At 44.2% G+C, this 26,505-nt stretch overlaps 1 protein-coding gene across 1 annotated transcript; it reads left to right on the top strand.

Moving 5' to 3' along the window:
- The first annotated feature begins 789 nt into the window (after nt 1–789).
- LOC118572602 (speedy protein E4A-like) lies at nt 790–15,684 on the top strand. The gene is given in 8 exon segments (XM_036172327.1): nt 790–801; nt 9,959–10,010; nt 10,013–10,156; nt 10,693–10,932; nt 11,958–12,016; nt 12,532–12,617; nt 15,240–15,408; nt 15,601–15,684. Coding segments are annotated over 8 exon segments (846 nt in total).
- The last annotated feature ends 10,821 nt before the right edge of the window (nt 15,685–26,505 follow it).

Raw genomic sequence — 26,505 nt, 5'->3', positions numbered from 1 at the left:
AGATGGCTGCTCCTATAGTCTCCCAATGGAGGAAAAATGATAACCAGGGGCCAAGAAGATGGCACTCAGGAGGCAGAGGCAGGTGGATTTCTGTGAGTTTGAGGCCAGCCTGGTCTATGTGGTTGAGCTCCAGGTCAGCCAGGGCTACACAGAGAAATCCTGTCCCAAACAAAACAAAACAAGGAAGGGTGGCTTGGGCCTGTAATCTGAGCTGGGGAGGTGGACACAGTAGATTCTCCTATACTTGTGGCTAGTGAGTCTAGATGAGTCATCAGGCTCCAGGTTCAGTAGAAACTGTCTGTAGGTGTATCTGGCTTGTTAAATAAGAAACACAGAACCGATTGCAGAGTTAAAAACCACGAGGTCAGAGCAAGAGCAGAAAACCTTACCCTTCACTGCTTCTGCGGTTCTTCCTCTCCGCAAGAGACCTACTTCTCTGCGTCCTGTCTATTTAAAAACTTTCTGTTCTCCTCTATCATTGGTTGTAAACCCAGCCACATGACCTCCTCGTCACTGCCTGTTTGTACATACCTCCATGTCTTCTATGGTTGGTATTGAGATTAAAGGCGTGTGTCTGCCATGCTGGGTGTGTCCTTGAACACACAGAGATCCACCTAGCTCTGCCTCCCAAGTGCTGGGATTAAAGGCGTGCCCTACTACTGCTCAGCTTCTGCTCTGGCTTGCTCTGACCTCAAGGCAACTTTATTGACATACAAATAAAATCAAATTTCAATACAAATAAAATATCACTATAACTGTCTCAAAAATACAAGGTGGAGGGCCGGCAGGATGACGAGATGGGTAAAGGCACCTCTTGCAAAATCTGACCTTTTGAGATTGAGCCCTGTGACCCATGTGGTGGTATAAGAGTGATGACTCCAGGGGACAGGAGGGATGGCTCACAGGTTAAGAGCACAGACTGCTCTTCCAGAGGTCCTGAGTTCAATTCCCAGCAACGATGTGGTGGCTCACAACCATCTGTAATGAGATCTGGTGCCTTTTTCTGGCCTGCAGTCATACATGTTGTATACATAATAAATATATAAATATATCTTTAAATAAATCTTTTAAAAAAAAGAGTGATGATTCCAGCAGGCTGTCCTCTGACTGCACTTGCCCAAGCCCACCCCAAATAAAATAAATTTTAAATGTTTAATAAGGTGGAGAGCAATTAAGACCAATGTCTACCTCTACATGCACATGTATATGTATCCACATATATGCACATACAAAACATAAATTAAAAAGAATTTATTTTATTTTACATGTATGTATGTTTTGCCTGCATGTATGACTGCACACCATATGTGTGCAGTCCCCTTGGAGACCAGAAGAAGGCTTCAGATCCTCCTGGTACTAGAGTTAGAGATGGTTGTGAGCCACCATGCGGGTGCTGGAAGAGCAATCAGTGCTCTTAACCACTAAGCCATCTCTTCAGCCCCATAAGTTTAAGTGACAAGGAGATGAAACATGACCATGCCTCCAGTGGCAACCTTGTATATGGATGTCTTGAAGATCAAGGTGAAGATAGGAGTGGGGTTTGCCTCGATCTCCAACCCTGGCTTTTACTTTCCTGTACACTGAATGCTCTCAGTGGGGGGTTATGTGCCAGTGCACATTCTCTGACTATGGCCTCCAGTTCTGAGACCCCACTCAGTGCCTACCACTTCAGGACACTACTGGCTTCTCTAAGCTGAGCTTGGTCCCTCTTGTTCAGTGAATTGTGAAGTCTGCATCTGGACAGTGAACTAGGACCTCTCAGGCTCGTGTGTGTGTGTGTGTGTGTGTGTGTGTGTGTGTGTGTGTGTGTGTATCTGATTTCCTAAAAGTGTTAATTCCTATATTTAAGGAAATTAAATTTTTTAATGTGTGTGTGGTGTACATGCACATGCATGTATGCTTGTATGTGGGTGAGTGTGTGTATAGGTGCACACACATGTATGAGTGAATGTGTGTGGAGACCAGAGGTTGACATTGGATGTCTTCCTCAATTATGCTCCACTTTTTCAGAGTCCCTTGAACCCAGAGCTCACCCACTAGCCCAGCCAGCCAGATTGGCTATGGGATTCCCTAGTCTCCACTTCTGAGTAGTGGGATTACAGAAAAGTTGCCACACCCACTGACTTTTTGTGGGAGGTATTATAGGTGTCAACTCCAGTCATCATGCTTGTGTGGCAACAGCCCCTACTTCCTGTATTTGCTCCATTTGGTAAATGTGACCATCTGGGGTAGAAAATCTGGATCCTGAGACGCCACCATGGGTGGAAGTAGTAGAAGCCCAGCTGCTCAGTCCCTGCCCCACTCTGCTCCAAGGGTCTTACTGGGTATTGAGGGTCACAGACCAATATGCTTCCCAAAGTAATTGGAAACAACCACTCACCAAGATAAGGGGAAAGCCCGAGCTACAGGCCCAACGAGGTGTGGAGAAATGAGGGGTAGATACTCTGCCTACGCCTCCCTCCCAGGTCTCCATGTTTACATAGGCATCAAAGGTTGCAGGAAGAGTTGGCTAGATGGTTTTTCAGAGAAGGACTCCAGGCCTGCCTCCACCCAGCAAAGAAAGCCTCCCATCACACCACCCCTCACTCAAAAACACTCTCCATTTGCTGCTTGCTCAAGAGAAACGTTACTCCTTTTTTTAATGAAAAGTTAACATTTGTGTGTGTGTGTGTGTGTGTGTGTGTGTGTGTGTGTGTGCATGTGCTTGCCATGGGACACATAGGGAGGTCAGAGGACAGTTTGTGGAAGTCGGTTATCTCCTTCCAGTCATGTGGATCAAACTCAGACCAACAGGCTTGGTGGAGAGTGCTCTGACCTATCTAGCCATCTCATCACCCCTTGATTTGCTCCCTCCCTGTTTTTAATCCCTGTTGCATTCTAAATCTGTATGTGTTCCAGTCAATGGCTAAGCCAGACCTCTTTCTTCTACTCTTAGAATCATTGAAACTTACCCAAGTATCTGTATTTCTGGGGAAGCCACAAGTCAACATCATGTGTCTTCCTCTGTCTCTCTTCATGCATGCGTGTGTGCGTGCGTGTGTGTGTGTGTGTGTGTGTGTGTGTGTGTGTGTGTGTGTGTTATTATATATTGGATGTGGGTGTTCACGCAGGTCTATGGAATCAAGAGAGAGAGGCACCTTGAGGGTGAATTTTTAGCCTTTCCCAACTGCAGGCTCACTATCCCTGAGTAAAGGGCCCTTTTATTGTTATACAAGTCACACCTTTAGTAAGTAAATTCTATAACCAAATCTTCTTATCTAAGCCACACAGAGGGACAGTGCCAAATACAAATTCTCAGTAAAGAATACCACAGTGGGCTGGAGAGATGGCTCAGAGGTGAAGAGCACTGGCTGCTCTTTCTGAGGTCCTGAGTTCAATTCCCAGCAACCACATGGTGGCTCACAACCATCTGTAATGAGATCTGGTGCCCTCTTCTGGGCAGAACACTGTATACATAATAAATAAATATTTTTTAAAAAAAGAATACCGCAGTGTTCTGGTTGTTCTTAAACTAAGTTTGCATAGGCTTTGATCCCCTACGAAAACTCTTAGATAACTTCAAACAAAAGGTATGGAGAGTGAAGGCAGCAATCACAAAAGGTGGATCAAAGCTAGGTGCTGACACTCTAGAGTCAGATTAGGTGCAGCTCTGTGGGAATTCTCCCATCACTCTATCTCTCTCTCTTGGTGTGTGTGTGTGTGTGTGTGTGTGTGTGTGTGTGTGTGTGTGTATGTGTGTGTGTGTGTATACACCTGTGAGTGTGCAAGAGGCCAGAGGGGGGCATCAAGTATGCTCTATCACTCTGTGCCTTACTTCTCATTTCTTAGCTAGGTTAGCAGCCAATAACCAGGGATCCTCCTTGTTGTGCCCTAGGCGCGAGACTCCCAAAGAGACCACCAGAGACACTAACTCACTGAAATGCAAAAGCAAGGTTTACTGAAGCAGTTCAAGCCACACAGCAGGGACCTCGGTCAAGCACCTTGACACAGCAGAGGCTAGAGGAGGTGCCCACCCCTCTGCAAGCTCAGTTTTTAAAGGCAAAAACCATAAAGTTACATCATTTAGGGGTGCTAGTATGGGTATAATTCTGATTGGCTCAAGTTTTAGGGGCTTTTCAGAATTTCTGTGTGCTTGAAATGAGGGTGCTTTGGTTCTTCATTTCCCCCATCTCATGGGTTTCTAGTGGCCAGCTCGTAGGTGTCCCTTGTCTTCTTGGGCATATACCATGAGCTGAATTGTACCCAGCCTCTGTCTTATGTATTGGAGCAGCTGGTTGAAGATACAGGGCCCGATGGTTAGTACCAGAAGCAAGACTGACTGTTAATGGACCTATTAGGGTGGAAATTAAAGTAGTTAATAATGCCCATTTTGCCTCTATGTCAGGGAGTTTTCTTTGGACCCAACATCTCAGCCTTATCTAAAGAGGGAACATGGGATGACATATTCTTTTCTGGATCTGCTTCCAGCTGGCATTGGGGCACCATTGTCAGGGCTCCCAAAAGGCTGAAAGGCTAGTTAAAGACTGGGCAATTGGGGCATTTGTCAGAAGCATGTGGCTGTCTGACCCCGTAGAGACAGGGAAGAATCACGTTGGCTGGGCTGGTCCACATCAGCTTTTAACAAGTCCAGAGGTCACACATCTGGAGCAGTGTAGTTAGCAACTGAAGCTTGGAGGGGACTGCCAGCCAAGTGAAAATCTGTTGAGACAAACTTAAACAGGAACAGAAGTTAAAATTTATGAATTTATTGGAACCCTTTGGCCCATACCCTTAGTAATTGGGAAAAACAGGAGTCCCAAGACCAAGAGAGAGGAAAAATACCATCCTTAGGAATCTGCACTTATCTGGGGTCCTTCCAACCTCTGTGAAGTGGATCCAAGGGTTTTTCGTTTTTGTTTTTGTTTTGTTGTTGTTGTTGTTGTTGTTTTTCAAGACACGGTTTCTCTGTGAAGCTTTGTGTCTTTTTCCTGGATCTCACTTGGTAGCCTCGAACTCACAGAGATCCACCTGCCTCTGCAGCCATGTGCTGGGATTAAAGGCGTGCGCCGCCGCCATCACCACCCGTGGATCCAAGTTTTATGACTCTTTTAACCCTCTGAGGCCTATACCAATCTGTACTGAAATCCATATCGTAGACAAAGCAGGTAATGGGTATCTGTAAAACAGCAGAAGTGGACTCACACCTTTGAGTCCCAACAAGAACTGCAGATTTGGGTTAAAAGCTTGTACATTTTCCTTCTGTCCAGAGAGCCAGGAATAAATTGGACAGAGATTTTTGACCTGATGAGAAGCATTTTTAGGTTTACATTTAGATATATTTAGATGACAAATCTAAAATGCTAAACCTGTGACTGAACAGTAAGTAGTAGTTGCTCTGCCAGCTTGTCAGGACTTTTAAATGTTAAGCTCTGAACCATTACATCATAGAACCGGAAAACAATCTGAAACATTTTTTATCTTAAATTATTTTTTTGAGATCCTTAAAGCTTAGAAGATTTTTTATCATCAGACCATTCTTAGACTGATATCTGAACCTTTATGACTTATTTAAATTTTTGTATCTTAGAACATTTTTTAAAATGAACTAACAAGCTGGCTATAGCCTTGCAGAAGGATCTTATTGTCTGGTGGTGCCAAGCTGACAAAGTTATAGCTAACCTAGCCATCAGTACTATCAGAGATCTGAGAAGGATAAACTATATCTGAGTGCAGACCAAGCAGCTTCCAATTCTATAAATGAGAGGGACCAGTCCATACCCAGGTCTCCATAGCATTGGAGGCATGGGTCAGAACAGCATCGATCTTCTTCCGCCCTCAGGCCCATAAGGGAGAGTATTTTTCCTGTGGAATAGGGACACAGAAGACTGATCTTGATTTGTCCAGGAAAAAGGGTGCAATCAATTCCAGTGTCCTGCTTGTCCACAGTCTGGGCTGGGTCCTGGTGGCAGGCGTTGCATTGGGGCATCTTGCCCTGTGGTCAGTGTTGCCATAATCCAGGCAGAGATGTTTTGGTGCCTCATAAGTAATCTTCTTTGGAGACCTTGAGTCACTGTTAGGATCTGGAAGTCTGTCTGATGTAATAAGTTTTTAGATCAACATTTAAATGTCATATTCTGTAGATCTCTGAAGTATGAGGGCTGTCCAGGTATATCTGAATAGACAAACTTTGTTTCTAGTTACTTGTTTCAAGCTCTACCCTGAAAACATATGCAAGGGACTAAGTAAAGCTTATCCCTGTAATATTACATCAGTACTTAGCCTGACTACAATTTTTTTTAAAAACTTGATTATTTATGGCTATTTACTTATGTTCCCTAACAGTCTACAATAAGTAGCCTTAAAAACAATTATTTTAAATTGAAGCTCTTTTAGCATCAAATATCGGTTCAGTAAAGAAACCAAAACAAAATATCAATATAAAACATATATATGTCTCAGTTTATCCAAATAACTTAAGCTTCACAAACTTAGCAAATACAAGGAGGCTAGACAGCATTCTTAAGCCTGAATGTACCTTGGGTAAGGAGAAACATTTTTATTCAATGGTATTTCATAACTGCAGTTTTGCCATTGTTGAATCTCAATGCAAACATCTAACATACAGGTTTAACAGATTTTTTTAACTCCCAAAGGGTGAAGACTTGTGGAGTCAGAAGCTGTTTCAAGTCCTTTGTCAGACTGCCTAGGTCATTGTCTTGCTGCATCACAAGAAATGAACATCCCAGTTTCTGGTTAGCATGTGGAGCTTATGGCTGTGACTCTACCCTTGGCAGCACATATATAGCCGGCTTGCTTTATTTCATTATGGCTGGTGCTTCTAGTGATCATCATCTGGCACTGGAATTTTTAAAACTGCTAAGGTCCACCTTTGCAACTGGACTCTTTTTGGAACTCTAGTCCTGCCATACATTTGCAAACCTCAGCTGTTTCCCATGATCCTTTTAAGTCTTTAAAACCATTATCATTTTATTACATGGGTAAATCTTAAATTACAAAGTTTAGCTGCCAGAGTATATTCCTGTGTATAAAAGCATTGAGGTACAACTTTAATATTTATTAAATACCTTATTTATTAAACATATGTTGCCATCTATTTAAATTCTCTAGAACCTGTTGTTAAACATTTGGTAAAGACATAAGTATTTAGGTGTTAATCTGAGTAGATCTTTATAACCTTAGTAAAAGATGGCTGCCATTCATATGGCTGCCAGTGAGGTCACCACATGGTTGCTGTTTAAAGCATGTTTTTAAACAATAATTACTTGCATACATACATACAGTTCGATTCAAGTTACATACATATACATACCATTAAAGCTAGCTTACATTTACACATATAGTTAAATCCAAGTCACATACCTGTCCACATACATACATACATAAGCAGTTTGCAGAATCATTAGCCATTTTTAAAATGAAACCAACCAGAATTAACTTTTAAATTCAGTATTTGCAGATATAAGAAACCATAACAAACATAGTTTACATCATATCCTCTCTGACTTTCTACAACCTTTTGTGTACACTAAGTCCTTTCCTTTGATCCCTCAGACATTTATTCCAGATAAATTCTGCTTTTTTAAACATAGAAACTCTTATGATTTCCCTCAGTAGTCTAGATATATTGTAAAGCTACAATATTTTAAACAAGAACAGAAATACATGCATATACCATAACAAGAATAACTCCTAAATTTGCATCAGCACTGTACCACAGACAAGAAACTTTGTTAGCCTTATAACATAGTCGCAGGAACTTAGCAACCATAGGCAGTGACATTTTATTCTTGGAACCAGACCTTGATCAGGTTTTAGCCCCAGGGCAGGTCTTGGGAGCCCCACCAGACAGCATGGGAGAGGAAGAGGAGGGGAAGGCACACACACTGGGGACAAAAGATTGTTGTTAACCTCAGATTTTCAAGTGCATGAGAGTGGCAGACTGGAAGGGACTCCCTGTCCCTGGCTGAGCCCACAGACCTGTAGGCCATTCCTCAGCTGTGACCCTGGAGGGGCAGTTAGTTCTCCACACTTTGAGCTCCTGGGGGAGGGGGGGTTCTGGCTTCTGCCAGCTCTGCCCCATGGCTCTCTGCACAGGAACCCAGCCGGAACCTGCTGGCCATGTCAGAGCCCCACAGTGCTCATGACCCACCCCAGTATCCAGCCATGCCTAGTCCCCACTCAACTTCCGAGTCTGGGCCATGTGGTGCTCACAGCCCTCCTAGCCCACTCAGTGGCACCTGGGCTGCACAGCTGCTGCCTGCCAGACTGCTGCTACTAGTTCCTGCCTACTGCCCAAACTCTGGTCAGAGAGCAAGAAAGCAACCAAAGGGACCTCTGTCTCTTTTGCTGGCCATCCAGCCCATAAGATACCATCCAGTCATAACGCATACACAAGCTCAGGCATAAACATATATATATATGTGGCCACATTTCTCACACACGCATTCATATAGGTAGGACATTCCAACTGGAAGGCAAACAAAATTTTTTACAACATAAGACAAGACAACAAAACAGCTCTCCTGTCACCTGAAGACAAAACCCCTTGTGTCACAGTCTGCAGTGTGTTAGTAAACGAGTGATGAGCAGAAACACAACAAATTACATTGACGAACAAGACAGTCAGACAAAAAGGAAGAACAAGGGCCCTTTACAGAATTCCACTGACAGATGGTCCAGGCAGATGGGCTCCAGAGAGGAAGCCAAAGACCTACAGATGGGACAGGGACAAGTCTACAGAGTCTCCCAATCCCCAGTTACAGACTGGACCCTTGTGGGTCCCTGGCAAAGTGGCTTCAAACTGGAGAACTTTGCCCAGACGAGGAGAGGGGTATCTCCCTACTCCTCCAGTTTCGCTTTTATAGTGCATCCACCAAAATGGAACCTCTCAGATACAGACAGCTGCCAGCAGCAATCAGAAAGGAGAAATAGAAACAACAAACAAGCAAGACAGACAGACTCACCCAATCGGCCGGTGTAAACCTTTGGGGTTTGGGGGCTCTGGGGGCTCTTGGGTCCCCCAAAACCCCAGATGGCCCCCAAATGTTGTGCCCTGGGTGCAAGACCCCCCAGAGAGACCACCAGAGACAAGAACTCACTGAAATGCAAAAGCAAGATTTATTGAAGCAGTTCAAGCTGCATGGCAGGGACCTTGGTCAAGCACCTTGACACAGCAGAGGTGCAAGCTCAGTTTTTAAAGGCAAAAACCATAAGGTTACATCATTTAGGGGTGCTAGTATGGGTGTAATTCTGATTGGCTCAAGTTTTAGGGATTTTTCAGAATTTCTGTGTTACCTTACTTTGTAGTTTTAACCGGTTATTTGTCAAACTTTATAGACTACCTCCAGCATTGGGGCATTCTGTGGTTAATCAATTGTTACCAGATAGTCCTTCAAATGTCATGGCTTTGTCCTGGGATCTGTGTCAGCAGCTCTGTTAATTTTGAAATTCAGGCCTGTTTCAAGCTGGGGAGAGAGGCTTGCTTGAAATGGGGGTGCTTTGGGGACTCCTGTCCCTCTTCACACACACACACACACACACACACACACACACACACACACACACACACACAGAGTCTGTGTCTGGCTTGTGTTACTGAGATTTTGAACTCAGATTCTTATGGTTGCACACCAAACACTCTTAACAACTGAGGCACCTCTCCCAGTCTTCATCCCTTACCCAGCACACAAAGGGGAAAGTAGGAACCAGACATGGAAGATGGTTTTATTGTGGAATGAGTCTATGTCAGTGGCAGGAGATATATCAACCCTAGTTTGTGAGATAAAGTGGACACATTAATCCATATATCACACAAGCTTTTTTTAAGCTGGTTTTCAGGTTGAAAGCTGATGACATCACAGGCTCCTGACCTCCTGATATGAAGGACCACACTCACAGGGCTAGGCAGCCCAAATGACAACAGTGTCTTCTCAGAGCTCTACTCTTGAGATCTCCTCAGACTAGGGAAGGGACATCATGTGTGGAGTCAGCGAGAGTCAGGGAGGAGGGCGGGAGGATCAGAGTCTGGGATTTGTGGACAGGAGGAAACAGGTTAGGAGAATCGTGACCACTGGCCAACTGTCATTGTGTTCTGAGGAACAGAGTCCTGGCATCACCAGGTCCTCAACTGGGGTGATGGTGGATGGGGAGATCTCGGGTGAGGGGACTGCGTGAGAAGAGATGTGAGAGGGTGACAACAAGGAGGAAGGAGGGAGGGAGGGAGGGAGGGAGGGAGGGAGGGAGGGAAGGAAGGAAGGAAGGAAGGAAGGGAGGAAGGAAAAAAAGAAGGGAGGAAGGAGAGAGGGAGGGAGGGAGGAATGGAAGGAAGGAGGGACGGAAGGATGGAAGGAGGGAGGAAGGAGGGTCCAGGAGGCAGGGAGAACAGGTCAGACACAGACGTCACATGGACAGAAAATCTACAGAACAAGGAAGGGGTTAAGCACCAAGAGTCAGAGACAGGACAGAGAAGAGGGGACACAAGAAGAGACTTCCTTTTCATGGGGACAATTCATCTCTAATGAGGAAGAGTCTTGAGGAACAGGGAGAGGAGATGGGGACAAGATGAGGGGCAGTGGCTATCAGCACAGAGGGAAAGGCACAAATGTTTGGGGACAAGCAGCAGCTGAAGAGGTTTGGGGTGTTTGGGGTGCTGTGAGGCAGGGCTGAAGTCATCAAAGCCAGAGCTTCACACAGGGCTGTGGTTTCTTCACTTAGAAACAAGGGTGGAGGCCAGCCCCCAGCCTCCATCTGCCAGCCCAAAGAAGAAGAGGGACTTGTCATCAGATTCTGAGGATGACCTGGCAGAGCTTTGGGACCCTGAACCTGAGCCTGTGTGGTCAGTGGAGACACTGTGTGGGCTCAGGATGAAGCTAAAAAGGCAGCGTGTGTCTACAGTGAGGCCTGAACACCACAAAGTCTTCGCCAGGCTGCTGGGTAGGTGACACTTGCATGGCTTCCTCCTTAGGCAAAAGAGGGAACTTCTGGTCAACCTCCTTCCTCATGGGAAAGCTGCTCTCACAGCCAGGGAAACTCAAGCTCAGTTGATTCATAGGTAGCAGGGGCTTAGGCTAGAGTTGAAATAGATCCACATGGAAATGAGAGAGGTTGGAGTTCACCACCCCAGCTGTAACTTAGCTCTGACTTTGCTGAGCTGGGTTGTCTTCATCCACACAAGGGCGACACATCCATGTTCATAACCTTATGTGACATCAAATGGGAACATCAGCTGTTGAGATGTCTTTGTCCTTGGCTGTGGATGTATCTCAGTGGTGTGTTGTTTGTTGCTGCACTTTTGGGGGCCCGCCACCCAGATCCCAAGTAAATCCTACATGGACGCTTATTCTTAATTATAAATGCATGGCCTTAGCTTGGCTTATTTCTAACCAGCTTTTCTTAACTTAAATTATTCTGTCTACTTTTTGCTTCTGGGCTTTTCCTTTTCTATTCCTACTCTGTGGCTTGCTCTGTGGTCCTCCTCCTTCTCTGTCTACTTCCCAGATTTCTCCATCTATATATTCTTTCTGCCTGCCCGCCCTGCCTATCCTTTATTCTACCTTGCTATTGGCCATTCAGTTCTTTATTATACCATCAGGTATTTTAGATAAGCAAAGTATCACAACTTCATAGAGTTAAATAAATGCAACATAAACAAAAGTAACACACCTTAAAATAATATTCCCCAACAGTAGTGGAGTCTTGTCCAGCATATGCAAGATTGACTCCAAAATGACATATACATAGAAGGCATCTAAGCGTGTATACAGGCCACTATATTCTAAGCCTTTCTCAGCGCCTCCGCCCAGAAGGTTCAGGTGGATCTCTGCCACAAGTGCCTGTTCCATCCTTTGCTCCTGTGTCTAATCCTGGGTTCCTACCTGGACCCTCCCCCAGGGAGGTGGTTCTCATGGCCCTCTTTCCATGTTGCAGTCCACACCATGACACATATGCTTCATTTACAGAGGATCCTGTGGTGAGAAAATTCCTGGCCTGGGACAAGATGCTGAGAGTGTCTGATAAGGTGTGCTGAGCTGGGCTCCAGATCCTGTCCTGCCTGGGGAGGGACCTCCCTGACCCACAGTCTTCTGTCCCTCCACCATTCTCTCTGAAGCCACACAGTCCTGACCCTTGATATCCTGCCAGTGTCTCCCTTCAGGGCCTGGCAGTGTCATGCAGAGTGGTCAGGAGGCCCAGGCCTCACTGGGGTCCTCGGGATCTGAGCCCACAGTCACCATCTTACCCTGGGAATTGCCTCTTCTCCTCTCACAGTTCTCTGGCACCCTTTGTTCCTAACGGGCAAAGACCTCCTTGTTCCTGTTGTCCTAAGCTCTCCCTCAGAACTGCCCCAGAGCCTGCTCCCTCTGGCCTGGCCCACCTGAAAGCCCCTTTCACCTCCCTTCCCCACTCCAGCAGGCCCCCAAAACTCTTGGTTCTTCTCGGAGCCTCATGTCACCCACCTCAGCCTCCCCTTCCCTGTCCCTGCATTCTCCCTTTCCAGGGTGTGACCTCTCCTTCCCTGTCTCCTCTCTCCATCAGTACCTCCTGTCTATGGTCATAGCTTATTTCAGCCGTGCAGGGCTCTTCTCCTGGCAGTTTAGGCCAATCCACTTCTTCCTGGCTCTGTGAGTATTTTGCATCCTTCTGTTGGTCACTGTCCCCTGCCCTGGATGTTGGGTCATGAGAAGTGAGCCTCTGACCTTTCATCTCTCATATACCTAATTTCGTATCTTTATGAGGGAAAACAAGCTAATGTCCATTTAAAATACTGAGCAAGGCACTGGAGAGATGGTTCAGTTGGTAAAGCACTTGAGGTACAGTCTTATGGACCTGAGTTCAGATTCCCAGAGCCCAAATGAAAAGTCAGGGGTAGTTACATGTGGATATTATCCTAATGCTGGGGGAAGAGATATCAGGATCCCTGGGGCTCACTCACCAGCCAGCCTAGACTCACTGGCAAGACTTGTGTTCCAGGGAGAGGCCTATATAAAAACACAAGGTAGATGGTTCCCGATAATCGATACCTGATGTTCACCTCTGGCCTCCACACAGGCACACATGCACAAACATGCACCTACACACCCACATGTATACATGCTGCACACACTACACACACACACACACACACACACACACACACACACACAGTGAAAAACTGAACAGGAAGCTGGAGAGAGGGCTCATCAGTTCAAGTGCTGCCTGCTTCTCCAGAGGACTTGGATTTTATTCCCAGCATTCACACAGGGCCTCACAGCCGACTGTAACTGTGGTTCCAAGGGTTCTGAAACCCTCTTCTCACCTTCTTGGACACCAAGCATGCACATGTGCACAGACATACATGCAGGGAGTACACCCATGCAGGGATAAAGTAATAACATGAAAGAACTCAACAAAACAAGAGCAAACAGGGAAAAAGCTGGGATTGCGGGTTTAAAGGGGGCAGGTGATCTGAAATGGTTGCTGCTCAGTTTCTCCCCCTCCTCCCCTTCCCCCTCCTCCTCCTCTTCTTTTTCTATCTGTTTTGGTTTGGGTTTTGAAACAGTGTTTCTCTGTGTGGCACTGGAGAGGCAGGGCAGATGGAGGAAGAGATGTGTGCCCACCAGCAGAGAGTCTGGAAACTCACTTGGAAAACTGAGAAATCTGGGCACTTGAAAGCTAGAGATTTAAGACAGACTCTCAGAAGGTGGCTTGCCAGTGTCTGTGTGAGTGGTTAAGAGAGGGCATGAAACTATGTGGCTACATTCTAACACAGATCCCTCCTGAGAGGAGAGGAAGGTGGAGTTAAAGTGTCCCCCAAGCACTGGGCTGCAACGCTTCCTTTACTGACTCCCCTGTACTGAACACACCACACACCATCCCATCTTCTCTCCTGGATTCCATGGCAGGTGTCCATCTCAGGCTTCCTGATGCTGCATTAGTCCTGGGTAAAATGCTCCCTGCTGGTTTACCTTGTCAACCTGTCCTCAGTCTAGTGGGTCTGTTTTGTATGGAAAACACAGGCAACTCTCTCCCAGGCTTCCAGAGAACTGCACCAGGAATCATCCTCCACCCTGAGACTGCAATGCCCAGTGTGAACTCTGCCCTCTGTCTAGGTGCTCTCCAACCTGACTCCCTCATCACCCTGATACTTCCTCCATTCCCTGGCTGTCTCCTTTCCAATGCCCTGTCCTGGGTTTGATCTTGTGTTTTCTTTTTCTTTCTTCCTTTCTTCCTTTCTTTCTTCTTTCTTTCGGAGCTGAGAATTGAACCCAGGGCCTTGTGCTTGCTAGGCAAGCGCTCTACTGCTGAGCTAAATCCCCCAACCCCAGGTCTTGTGTTTTCTATGTGAGCATCTCACAGTTGTTTGCTTGGAGACAGTTAACCCCCTCCCCTAAAGTCTGTTGAAACTCTGAAACCAATCAGCATGAGGAGGAGCCTCCTGCAGCTCAGGAGACTGAGGTGGTATGATCTCTTGAGCTCAGGCATTCAGGGACAATTGCAGCAATATATCAGGACAATTCAAATCAAACGAAAAATTGACAATGCCTCCTTGACTGCCTTCCTTGATCTTCTGGATTTTGCCTCCAGCAGTATTGCAATGGACTTGTATCATGGTAGGATATTAGGATTATAGTCTCTGGTGTTGTCCTCCTTTCCCTAAGTCCGATTAGAGAGCACCCATTGAAGGCGGGGCTTCATCAAATATCCCTTCATTCTTGGGACACATTAATTCTGTTTAAGTTGGGAGTAGTTAGGTTATACTACTCAGTCAAAGAGGTTATCAGTATTACATTTTGCCTTATCACTTTCATTTGTTCACTCATTCATTCATTTGTCCATTCATTCATTCTTTAGTTCACTGATTCATCCAACAAACCCTACAAAGTACATAATCTATACCATGAGGCAATGGAAAGAGAGAACTCAGAAAAGTTGACCGTATCAGCCACTGAAAGGAGAGGAAGAGAAGGGAAGGAAACCAGGGTCAGACCAAACTCTGAGCCTGAGCTGACACCGGTGTGTGCACACAACACAAACCTAGGGGAGGGGACGGATTGAAAGGGAATCCAGAAGTCATCTCAGGTCATGAACAGCAAGGCAGCACTGGGCTTGTCTTCTTCAGTTCCATGTGACAGGTGCTTTCAGATCCCTTCTGTCCACAGTGCACTATGGACAGGACTGATGCCATCCAGTGACGAAGTGCCCCCCAGACTCCCTTCTGGGTCCTCTTTGATAAAGAACCATATAATTCCCTATTTCTTCCCCAGGTACCTGGCCAATGACATGGAGGAGGACAACCAGGCCCCTAAACAAGACATTTTTTACTTCCTCTATGGGAAGAGCTATGCCCAGCGCCCCATGTTCCACAAACTGCGGTTCCAGCTCATTCGGTCCATGGGCTGGAGGATCTGGGTGTCCCGGGAGGAGTGTGAAGAGGTGGGTGGGTGTGGGGCACATGGGGTGCAGAAGGGAAGGCTAGATAGACAGAGAGAAGGATGCAGTTGAATATGAGAGGTGGGATTGGGGAATGGAAGAGTTGAAGGTGGATCCGAGGACATGGAGTCTTCCAGGAGAGCCAGCATCTGGAACTTCTCATGGAACTGTTTTGTTTTGTTGTCATTTTTCCAGATCCAAGCTTACAACTCAGAGCTGTGGGTATGGGCACAGGATCGCACCAACCTAACTTGGAACCCTAGAGCCATGGAGGCCTAAGTTCATTGACCTGAGTTAGGTATGTCCTTGGTGTCTTTTTAAGTGTGTACATCTGTCTGTGGTCTAGTTAGGAAAGGCACAGAACTCACACACACACTTGACACACTCACATCCCACACTTATCTCCATACTGTGAGAAATCCCAGCTACACACACAGCCAGACCCTCCTCATACATACTGCATACACAGCAATGACAAACAGGAGGCACAACCTTGGGGAGACAGGCTATGCACCTGCAGGCCAGCCAGCTGACCTTGGAAATGGACATTTTTGTCACAAAGATTTGAATTGAGTAGAAATCCTTCTACTTTAGCAACTAGGTCCAGATATGTTTGAGGAAATATGAATTTCTGTTCCCCCTTCACATTCTGCAGCTCTATAATTCCACACCTCCATAATTTACATTTGTTTTTCCTGTTTTCTGAGTGTGTGTATGTATGTATGTATGTTGTGTGTGTGTGTGTGTGTGTGTGTGTGTGTGTGTGTTGTACATCTGTGGGGGTGGGCAGCAGTTGATGTCTGTTCACTTTATCTATTGTGGTATAGTGTGTTGGTGAACCCAGAGCTTGTCAATGGCAGCTAGTCTGGTTAGCCCATGTTCTCCAGAGATCTTTGTCTGTGCCTATTATGTATCAGGATTACAGGTGTCTGCCAGGCCTGCCTAGCTTGTATGTGGGTTCTGGGAATCCAAACTCCAGTCTCCATACTTGTTCAGCAAGGTTATCCACTGAGCCGTTGCCCAGCCACAATTACACCTTTGCTCAAGTTTTCAGGATCACCTTTGTTAGCTACTTTGGGGACACTCTGGTCATACTTCATGGAAAGAACGGAAGAGAAGGTTTAATTTTTCCCACGGTTTCAGACCACCATAGTGGGTGAGGCATGACCAAGTGGCTCTGTCTATGTCAGGATGTTCATCCAAGAGTTGACCAGGATACAGCAAGAGATTGGAACCGTGAGTGTGTTTAACCTTCAAAGGCTCAGGAGTAGATAGATAGATGAGTCAGTAAAGTGTTTGCCTTGCAAGCATGAGGACCTGATGCCCAGAACCATGTCAAAACAGCCCAGCACTGTGACATGGGCTTGTAATCCCCACACTAGGGAGGGGGAGACAGATCCCTAGGCCTGGCTGGATAACCAACCAAATGAATTGGTGAGGGCTAGGACAGTGAGAGACAGTCTCCAAAAATCAGTTGGGGGCTGGAGAGATGGCTCAGCAGTTAAGAGCACTGGCTGCTCTTCCGGAGGACCCAGGTTTGATTCCCAGCACCTGCATGGTGGCTCAAACCATTCATAACTCCAGTTCCAGAGGATCCGACGCCCTCTTATGGTCTCTAAGAGCACTGCATGCACATGATGCAAAGACATACATGCAGGCAAAACACCCAGGCACATAAAATAAAAAATGAGTAAATATTAAAAAAACAAAGTTAATGGCACCTGAGGACCCCCCTTTCTTTCATGCACACACACACACACACACACACACACACAGAGAGAGAGAGAGAGAGAGAGAGTAACTCAAGAGCCAGAAGGATAGCTCAGCATGGAAAGGCACTTGCTGCCATGTAAATTTAATTCCCAGGACCCACATGGCAGAAGGAAAGAACCAACTCCCACAAATTGTCCTCTGACCACCACAGTCCCACTGTGGTGTACATCTGCCCCCATAAATAAATGGCAATAAAAATTTTAAACAAGTGACCAAAGAGGAGCAAATGTGAATCAGTCCAGAGCCATATCCTGAAAAGCTAGTCCACACCACAAGCAGTCTCCTCTGGTCCTTGCTGTCAAGCAGGGTGCTGGACCCACACAAGGTGGCCTAGGTGATTCTGGAGGTCTAAGTCAACTAGTCTGAAAATCACTCTTGAAAATGATGCTTCAAGTTTAGGAGTTAAGAATCAAGGGTCAGCCAGGCATGGTTGTGAAAGCCTTAACTTCAATACCTGGGATGCAGAGGCAGGAGGCCCACTAACTGTTCAAGGCCCATGTGATTAGAGTAGTGTGTTCCAGGACTGACATCAGAGTGCCTGTCTCAAAACAACAGAAGCGGGTCAGAGACAGCTCATCTGGAAAGAACACTTGGTGTTCTTGCAGAAGTCCCAATGGCTCACAACCAACCCAAGCTCCAGGAATCGGATGCCCTCTTCTGACCTCCTCTGGCATTGCACCCACATGGACAACCCCTCCTACCTGCCCCCCCCCACACACACACACAGGCACACACAGGTACACACTTTTTTAAAAAATCTCCCAAACAATGACAACTACCAAGAATGAAGGGTCATGAGCTCTGTGATAGAGCACTTCCCCACCACACAGGAGCCTCGGGGTCTGACCCTGAGCACCACAGAACAACAGACAAAAGAATGAAGGGTTCAACATAAGTTCCTATTTGTCAAATGTTCTAACTTCTAGTTAGGATTGACTTTGGACATAACTCTTGTTCTTGCTTGAAGAATTGCACGTATGAAGTCTGACCTGGCCTCCCTCTTCCCTCCAGATCCCTGTGCCTGAGGGAGACACTCTATGCCAACATTAAGGACTGCTGGGGGAAGAAGAGAGGACTGCCTTGAAGAAGAAACTAGAAGAACCCAGGTTCTTCTAGAAGGAGTGGAATGGAATCACCACACTATGCTCCTGGGAGTGGGAACATATATAGGGGCTCTGGGGGGGAAATAAGAAGTCAGGATTCCTCCAGGGCCCATTCCACTCATCAGCACCATATAACTGTTATCCCGAATGTCCTCAGTCCCATCTCCCTGAGGTAGCCGCTGAGGGCCCAGTGGTCTCCTATAATTTGTCTCCATAGTCCCAGGTCATTTGAAGGAGGCACCTTAGGGCTCAAATGAGGAGGGACCGACCTTCAAAATATAGTATTTGACTTATATATTTGGAATAGAAAGCTTTAATATATATTTCATATTTTTATTGGAGTTTATAAATGTTTATCATAGAATTATTTATTTTGAATAGTTTTGAGATATTGTGGATTGAAGGTATGCAGTTATTGCAGTTTTGTGATGGATGTTATAACTTTCCTATGTGTAAATATTCCCTAAGAGAAGACTCAGGGTTTTTTATCTATTTGTTTTGTTTTGAAACAGAGCCTCACTAAGTAGCCCTGACTGGCCTTGAATTTGCTTCATGGACCAGACTGACCTTAAACTCAGAAAGACCCACCTGCTTCTGCCTCCTGAGTGCTGGGATTAAAGATGTGTGCCACCAAGCCTTGTGGGTTTTTATATTCTACTTATAGATACTTGTTTCATGTAAATATAAATTCTTATTTGAAATTTACTCTTTATTACTGAGTTGTGAACAAATAATACTTATTTAACTTCCTTTGATCTAAAGATGATATGTATTTTGAAAGAGCACATATTTTTAATAAACATTCTTTTGTCAATAGCCTAGTCTCTCATCTTTCTATACAGTCTGAGTTTATTTATTTATTCATTTTTTATTTTTTATTTTATGTGTATGGCTGTTTTGCCTACATGGATGCATGTGCGTCACATGCATGCAGTGCCCACATAGTCCAGGAGATTGGATGCCCTGGAACCAGAGTTACAGACACTTGTGAGCCACCAGTGGATGCTGGGAATTGAACCCTGGTCCTCTGGAAGAGCAGCCAGTGTTTGTTTTTGTGGGGAGGGGGGTTGTTTGTTTGTTTGTTTAGTTTTTTCAAGACAGGGTTTCTCTGTGTAGTTTTGGTGCCTGTTCTGGATCTCACTCTGTAGACCAGGCTGGCCTGGGACTCACAGAGACCCACCTGGCTCTTCCTCCCGAATGCTGTGATAAAAGGAGTGTGCCACCACTGCTAGATGCAGCCAGTGCTCTTAACTACTGAGCCATCTCTCCAGCCCCTTATTTATTTATTTTAAGTTTATCTTTTTCACTTCTTCCTCATATGTTATATTATTAAGTATGTGTGTGTGTGTGTGTGTGTGTGTATTTTGTGTGTGTGTGTTTATGATACATTCATATGCCTCTTCACTCACGTGAAGGTCAGAGGACAATTTTCAGGTATCTCAGGAGTTTTCTCCTCCCACCATGTGAGTCCTGGGGATCGAACTCAGGTTGTCAGGCTTGGCGGCAAGTACCCTTACCCAGTAAGCCTTCCCAAATCATGCTGTTTTGTTTTGTTTTGTTTTGTTTTGTTTTGTTTTGTTTAAGAAACCACAAAACATTTCCTGTAAAGATGAACCATCTCCTGTTCACGGGCCTTTTAACCCTGTCAGTCTGAATTGTTTGCTGCTCAATGTTGTTTAACAGAATTCTGCTCATCTGACCAAATTTTAACTCTTAAAAAAGAATCCCAAGGCTACCTACTTATTTAATTCTCTCTTATTTTTTTAATGAGATGGGGCCTCACATATTTTAAACTGACCTCAAGCTGGATATGAATGACCTTGGACTTCTGATCCTTCTGCCTCCACCCCTGAGTATCAACTTTGCAGGCATGGATCATCACTCTCAGTCTCTGCTATGTTGGGCATGGAACCCAGGGCTTCATGCATGCCAGGAAAATGTTTACTCTACCAATGAAGCCACAGCCACAGCCACAGAATTAGAATATGTTTCATGTAGATAAGCATGTATCTCTTGCTACAGGAGCACAAAGACCTGAGTTCAACTTCTAGCAACCTGTAGAAAGATGGGTGTGGTTGTGCATGCTCCATAACCTCAGCACAGGAGGAGGTGGCGCATGGAGACAGGAGACAAACTGCAGGTTCATTGAGGAAACCTGTCTCATGGGAATAAGGCAAGTGTCAAGGGAAGTTACTTGACATCCTCCTTGGTGCACGGTTGCAAGCACACCCACACACGAGTACACAGTTACATTCACACACATGCACACACACTCAAATGCCATACATATGTACATACATACAAATGTGGTACACAGGCTAGTGTCATATACACAAGCACACACACACTTGCACATACATGTACACAACATACACACATAATATATTTTTTGTTTGTTTGTTTGTTTGTTTGTTTTTTGAGACAGGGTTTCTCAGTGAAACAGTCCTGGCTGTCCTGGAACTCACTCTGCAGACCAGGCTAGCCTCGAACTTACAGAGATCCACGTGCCTCCCAAGTTTTGGGATTAAAGGTATACTCCACTACCACCTGGCTGACAATTTTTTTTAAAGAAGAAAAATAAAAGAGTCTCCACAAGAGACTGTAACTTGAACCTAGACATAAGGAGAAGCAATAGAAGGGGGAAATTTAGGAATGCAAAAACAAAACAAAAAACCCATAGTAGGTTTTTAATATTTTTTAAAAGAAAAGTAAAAAACAAAAAAAAATCCCTAAGTTCCTGGAAAACAACCCTACCTCCTACATAAAGGAGAAGTAAAGGCTGGAGAGATGGCTCAGTGGTTAAGAGCACTGGCTGCTCTTGTAGAGGACCTAAATTCAGTTCCCAGCACTGACAAGGCAGCTCACAACTGTGTGTAACTCCATGTCAAGAGGATCTAATGTCTGCTTTTCAACTCCAAGGATATCTGCACCCATGGACATGTACCCCCACAAGACACACATATACACATAATTTAATCAATAAAATATAATCTTTTTAAAAAGGAAAAGTGAATCAGCAGAATGACCTCCATGAAAATGGCCCTGGGTAATTCCCAACATCCTCTATTACAGTCACCACAACTTCTCATTTGAGTTTTATTTGGGAGGAGGATGTTGGGAGCTGTAGGGGTTGCTTTTGTTTAGTTGTTTTTATTTTAGATTTATTTATTTTATTTTATATGTCTAAGTATTTTGGCTGCACATAGGCCTGTGCACCACGTGTGCCTGGTATCTGGGGTGCCCAGAAGAGGGCATCAGATCTCCTAGAACTGGAGTTATAGATGATTGTGAGCCTCCGTGTGGACCTCTGCAAGAGCAGCCAGTGCTCTTAACCTCAGAGCCATTTCTCCAGCCCCTAAAGTTGTTTTTGTTTAAAACAAAACAAAAATCAAACAAAAAACCCTCTAACTCTGCTTCACAGAGACACATTCTGAAATTATTTTCTGCACCAAAGCTAAGGATCCAGCTTTACATAACTCGAGTTCCCTAAAGATTAAAGCAACTCTGGCTATTGTGGGTGACAGTGTGGAACTGTGATCTTGTTCTTGACCCTGATGACAGGTCCATATTGGAATATACTATTTTGATAAACATGAATCCATGTTTCTTGGTCATGGTCATTCATATTTGACTCATATTTAGAGCCAAAGGAGGATGGTTTAATGGATAGCTGCTGTGGATATCGCTCTGTGTAAATAAAGTTCTGATTGGCCAGTGGCCAGGCAGGAAGTATAGGCAGGACAAGAGAGAAGAGACTTCTGAGAAGTAGAAGGCTGGGGAGAGACACCGCCAGCCGCCACCATGAGAAGCAACATGTAAAAACACTGGTAAGCCACAAGCCATGTGGCAAAGTATAGACTAACAGAAATGGGTTAATTTAAGATAAAAGAAGTAGATAACAAGAAGCCTGCCACGGCCATACAGTTTGTAAACAACATAAGTTTCTATATGCTTTCTTGGTTGGGTCTGAGCGACTATGGGTCTGGCGGGTAAGAGAGATTTGTCCTGACTGGGCCAGGCAGGAAAACTCTAACTACAAATGGCGCCCAACGTGGGGCAAGAGTTTCCACCTAAAACCTGAGAAAAAAGATTCTAAAACAGAGCTAAAAACAGCTTCCTAGTTGTCTCTCTCAAATTAGCGACAGCCTGCGGGTTTGAGCTACTATGGCGGGTTCCTGGCATGTGCGTCTGACCTGCAGTGTGGCTGGAATGAAGAATCTACAAGCGACACTTTACTCTGCTGCATGGTAGATTTAGCCTTTGCTAGTTTAAAAAAAAGTTTCTGGGCTATGTGCTGCTTTGATAAAACTGCTTCTGATAGTTGATGGTACACATGGCTCCAGACCCAGAGCTGGCGGTAAACTGTACCACCGCCATGTTGAGAAGCTGAGGTGGGTGGAGCCGGCAGCCACAGTGGCATTTCAGTCTTACAAAGATGGATATTACACAGAGAATCTGGTTTATATTGTCTTTGGGATTTTTAACTACAAAAAAAGATTTGATCGTAAAAGCTGTTAAGTTAAACAAATACGTAAATTTTAAAGGTACCTTGACTTCAAAATTTGGATATAAGGATATGTTGCTTTAAAAAAGAGTCTCTGCTTTTGTTTCCACAGAAAGCCAGAGACTATGGATTTGTTCCAAATTAAGATACATCAGGTTTGATCAGCCAAGACCACCTAAAAGGTCTCCAATGACACAATGGCCCAGATGATCCAACATCCAAAATAATTTCAAGGCAACTGGCTCAGAGGTTCACCCTAATGGACTACTCCATAATCCTAAAATTTTCTTTATGTCCCCATAAGATACAGCGCCCCCTCCAACAAAAAGTAATAAAAAAAACCTACGCCCACATTCCCAAAATTATCAAGCTGGCTTTAGAGATAAAATTGGCTCACTCCTTCTCTAAAACCAGACATATTGCTAAAAAAAAAGGTTAAAAGATTCTTGTGTCCCAAATCAAAAGAGCCCTCTGATGTGAGACAAAAAAAAAACCAATATTTTTCTTTAAAACAGGTTAATTATAAATAAAATCTCTTTCTACAAAAAAAGATATAATACAGATATAATAAAATAAAAAGATAAATTAAAAAACTTACTTCTAAAAAACAACAACTTGTTTAAAATATTTTACATTGATATAGATTTTAATCTATTGATACAAACTTAAAGTTAATTTTGTTATACTGTATGTATATTTCTAATCATGTTTAAGGTATTATGTTTCTATAACTCATTTTAAATTAAAATGGATAATTAAAAATAATATACATAGACATATTTCAAATAGATAAATAATCTTCAAATACTTCAAAGACCTACAAAATATAACATTTAAAATATTTTTAAAATTTAGACTTTCTAAACAATGAGACATGTCTGCTCCTGACAACACCGATTTACTTCAAAAACAAAAATAAACATTAAAGACACTTCATATGGAGTTTATCTTCACCTTAACAAAAATAGCCATTTGGACAAAAAACTGTTCTTGCCTGGACTGCTTGATCAACTGGACATACAGGACCCATAGAAAGATGACCACTAAACTTTGCTTGACAAAATGGTCCTTCAGATTCCTGCTTCACAGAGGAAACTGCCAGACATTCTACAAGACACTGAAAAAAATGACCAAGAGACTCTAGCCCTGTGGGCTAAAGACAAATGCCCCAACTTTACAAAGAAACATTAGATGACTGTCCAGGCTGCCAACTGTCTCTGTCTACCCTACAAAACTCCCAAAAGTTGCTTACATCCTTCTCCTGGTTCTCAGGTAATATTATATCCTTCTAAGGTCTTTGATATGGTTAAAGGCTAAATAATTACAATTTCCTCAGTTATGATAAAAAATAAATTAAATATAAAACCTTAAACTCACAAATATAAGATAGATAGGATATCTTCTTTAATATCGTAACTATAATTCTTGTTTGATAATTATTTTGTTATATATAATTATACTATATAAAAGTTAAAACCTTCCTTAAAAAAAAAAAAGGGGGGGGGGGAAGTGCTGTGGATATCGCTCTGTGTAAATAAAGTTCTGATTGGCCAGTGGCCAGGCAGGAAGTATAGGCAGGACAAGAGAGAAGAGACTTCTGAGAAGTAGAAGGCTGGGGAGAGACACCGCCAGCCGCCACCATGAGAAGCAACATGTAAAAACACTGGTAAGCCACAAGCCATGTGGCAAAGTATAGACTAACAGAAATGGGTTAATTTAAGATAAAAGAAGTAGATAACAAGAAGCCTGCCACGGCCATACAGTTTATAAACAACATAAGTTTCTATATGCTTTCTTGGTTGGGTCTGAGCGACTATGGGTCTGACGGGTAAGAGAGATTTGTCCTGACTGGGCCAGGCAAAAAAACTCTAACTACAGATAGCAGCACTTGCCATGAAAGCAAGAGGACCTGAGTTCAAATCCCCGACCCCTCATAAACCCAGCCATAGCCATTGTGTCTGTAACCCCGATGTTGAGGGACAGAGACAGTCAGATACCAGGAGCTCACTGCCAAAACAGATTCAGATTCAGAGAGAAACCCTGCCTCAAAAACTAAGGTAAAAAGCGATAGCAGACACCTGGCATTGACCCTTGGGCTCTGCTTACATACACATGGGTGCATGCATAAGCTCTCTCTCGCTCTCGCTCTCTCTCTCTCTCTCTCTCTCTCTCTCTCTCTCTCTCTCTCACACACACACACACACACACACACACACACACACACACACACACAATATCTCTTATTTTCTTAGAGGTAAGAGTTGTGTTTTGAGTCATTTTGTAAGATGTCATAATTGAAGGATTTGGGTGAATGGCATATGAAACTTGTATGTACTGTCTTGGCAATTTTCTTGCAATCTATAATTATTTTTAAATTAAAGTATTTGAACAATGCACTTAGGTGGACCACAAAGTACAGACTTAAGAGAGTGTTACATAATTTTGACTTTAGGAAACATAGGAAAACACTATGTTCAAATCCAAAATCAGAAAAGGTAGATTAGAGGCTTCCTAGAGCATGGGTTTGGGTTGATTTGCTTGGGAAAATCTCGGGAAGGTTTGTTCCCTGTCATAGCAGGGTGCTAACAACATGGCTTCCCTAGTTTTCCATGGTTTTCTGTTGCAGATCAACTTCCCTGACAAAAAGCAAGGGAGAAAAGGTCTATTTTAGTTCACAATTCCAAGTTCCAGTCACTGATCGCAAGGAAGTCAAAGCAATAGAAATGTCAAATGGCCAGTCACATCATGTCCACAGTCAACAACAAAAGAAATTAATGCATGCATGCTCAGTTGCTTGCTTCCTTATGCTCAGCTATGTTTTCATATATAGTTCAGAATGCCCTGCCTACGGAATGATGCTGCTCAAAATGAGCTGAGTCTCCCCACAGCAATTAATTTAATGAAGACAGTCTCCCATAGGCCAACCCAATAAAACCCTCATTGAGGCTCCCTTCCCACTTGATTCTAGCTTTTATCAATTTGATAGTTAATTACAATGGCCATACAAATTTTCCCAAACATTGTCAAAATAAAGCAAATGGGTTTTGGTATAGATAATACTTACTGTTTAAGGAAGTTGATTTTTTGTTGTTTTTCGAGACGGGTTTTTTGGTGTAGTTTTGGAACCTGTCCTGGAACTCACTCTGTAGACCAGGCTGGCCTTGAACTCCTAGAGATTTGCCTGATTCCGCCTCCTGAGTGCTGGGATTAAAGGTGTGCACCACCACTGCCCAGCTCAAGTTGATTTTTAAATATCTGTGCATGTGATGTGTGCATGATATTTGCATGTATGTGTGTGTGCCGGTTAATGTGTGCAAGATCAGGTGCATACATGCCATGGCATGAGTGGAGATCAGAGGGTAACCTCCAGTATCTATCCTTGCCTTCTGCCTTGTTAAAGACAGCTTACTTTGTTACCCAACACCAATGATTCCAGGCCTGTGAGCTTCTGGGAGTTCTCTTGTCTCACAATAGGAGCACTGAGGTTACAAACATGCTCCCATCTTTACATGAGTTCTGGCGTTCGAACTGAAGTCCTTATTGAAGTCTTTAACCATGGAGGAGGACTGTGGCGGTCTGGATGAGAATGTCCCCAGAGGCTCATATGTTTGAATATTTGGTAAATTAATAAGCTCCAGTTTCAATGCAAAACCTTGTGTAATAAAAATAAAAAAGATGGAAAGAGAGCTCAGCAGTTAAGAGCACTTCCTGTTCTTGCAG

The sequence above is a fragment of the Onychomys torridus genome, chromosome 22 (genome assembly GCF_903995425.1).
Source record: "Onychomys torridus chromosome 22, mOncTor1.1, whole genome shotgun sequence".
NCBI classification, from domain to species: domain Eukaryota; kingdom Metazoa; phylum Chordata; class Mammalia; order Rodentia; family Cricetidae; genus Onychomys; species Onychomys torridus.
Note: the sequence above shows the minus strand (reverse complement) of the source record. Positions and strands in the feature narration are given on the sequence as shown.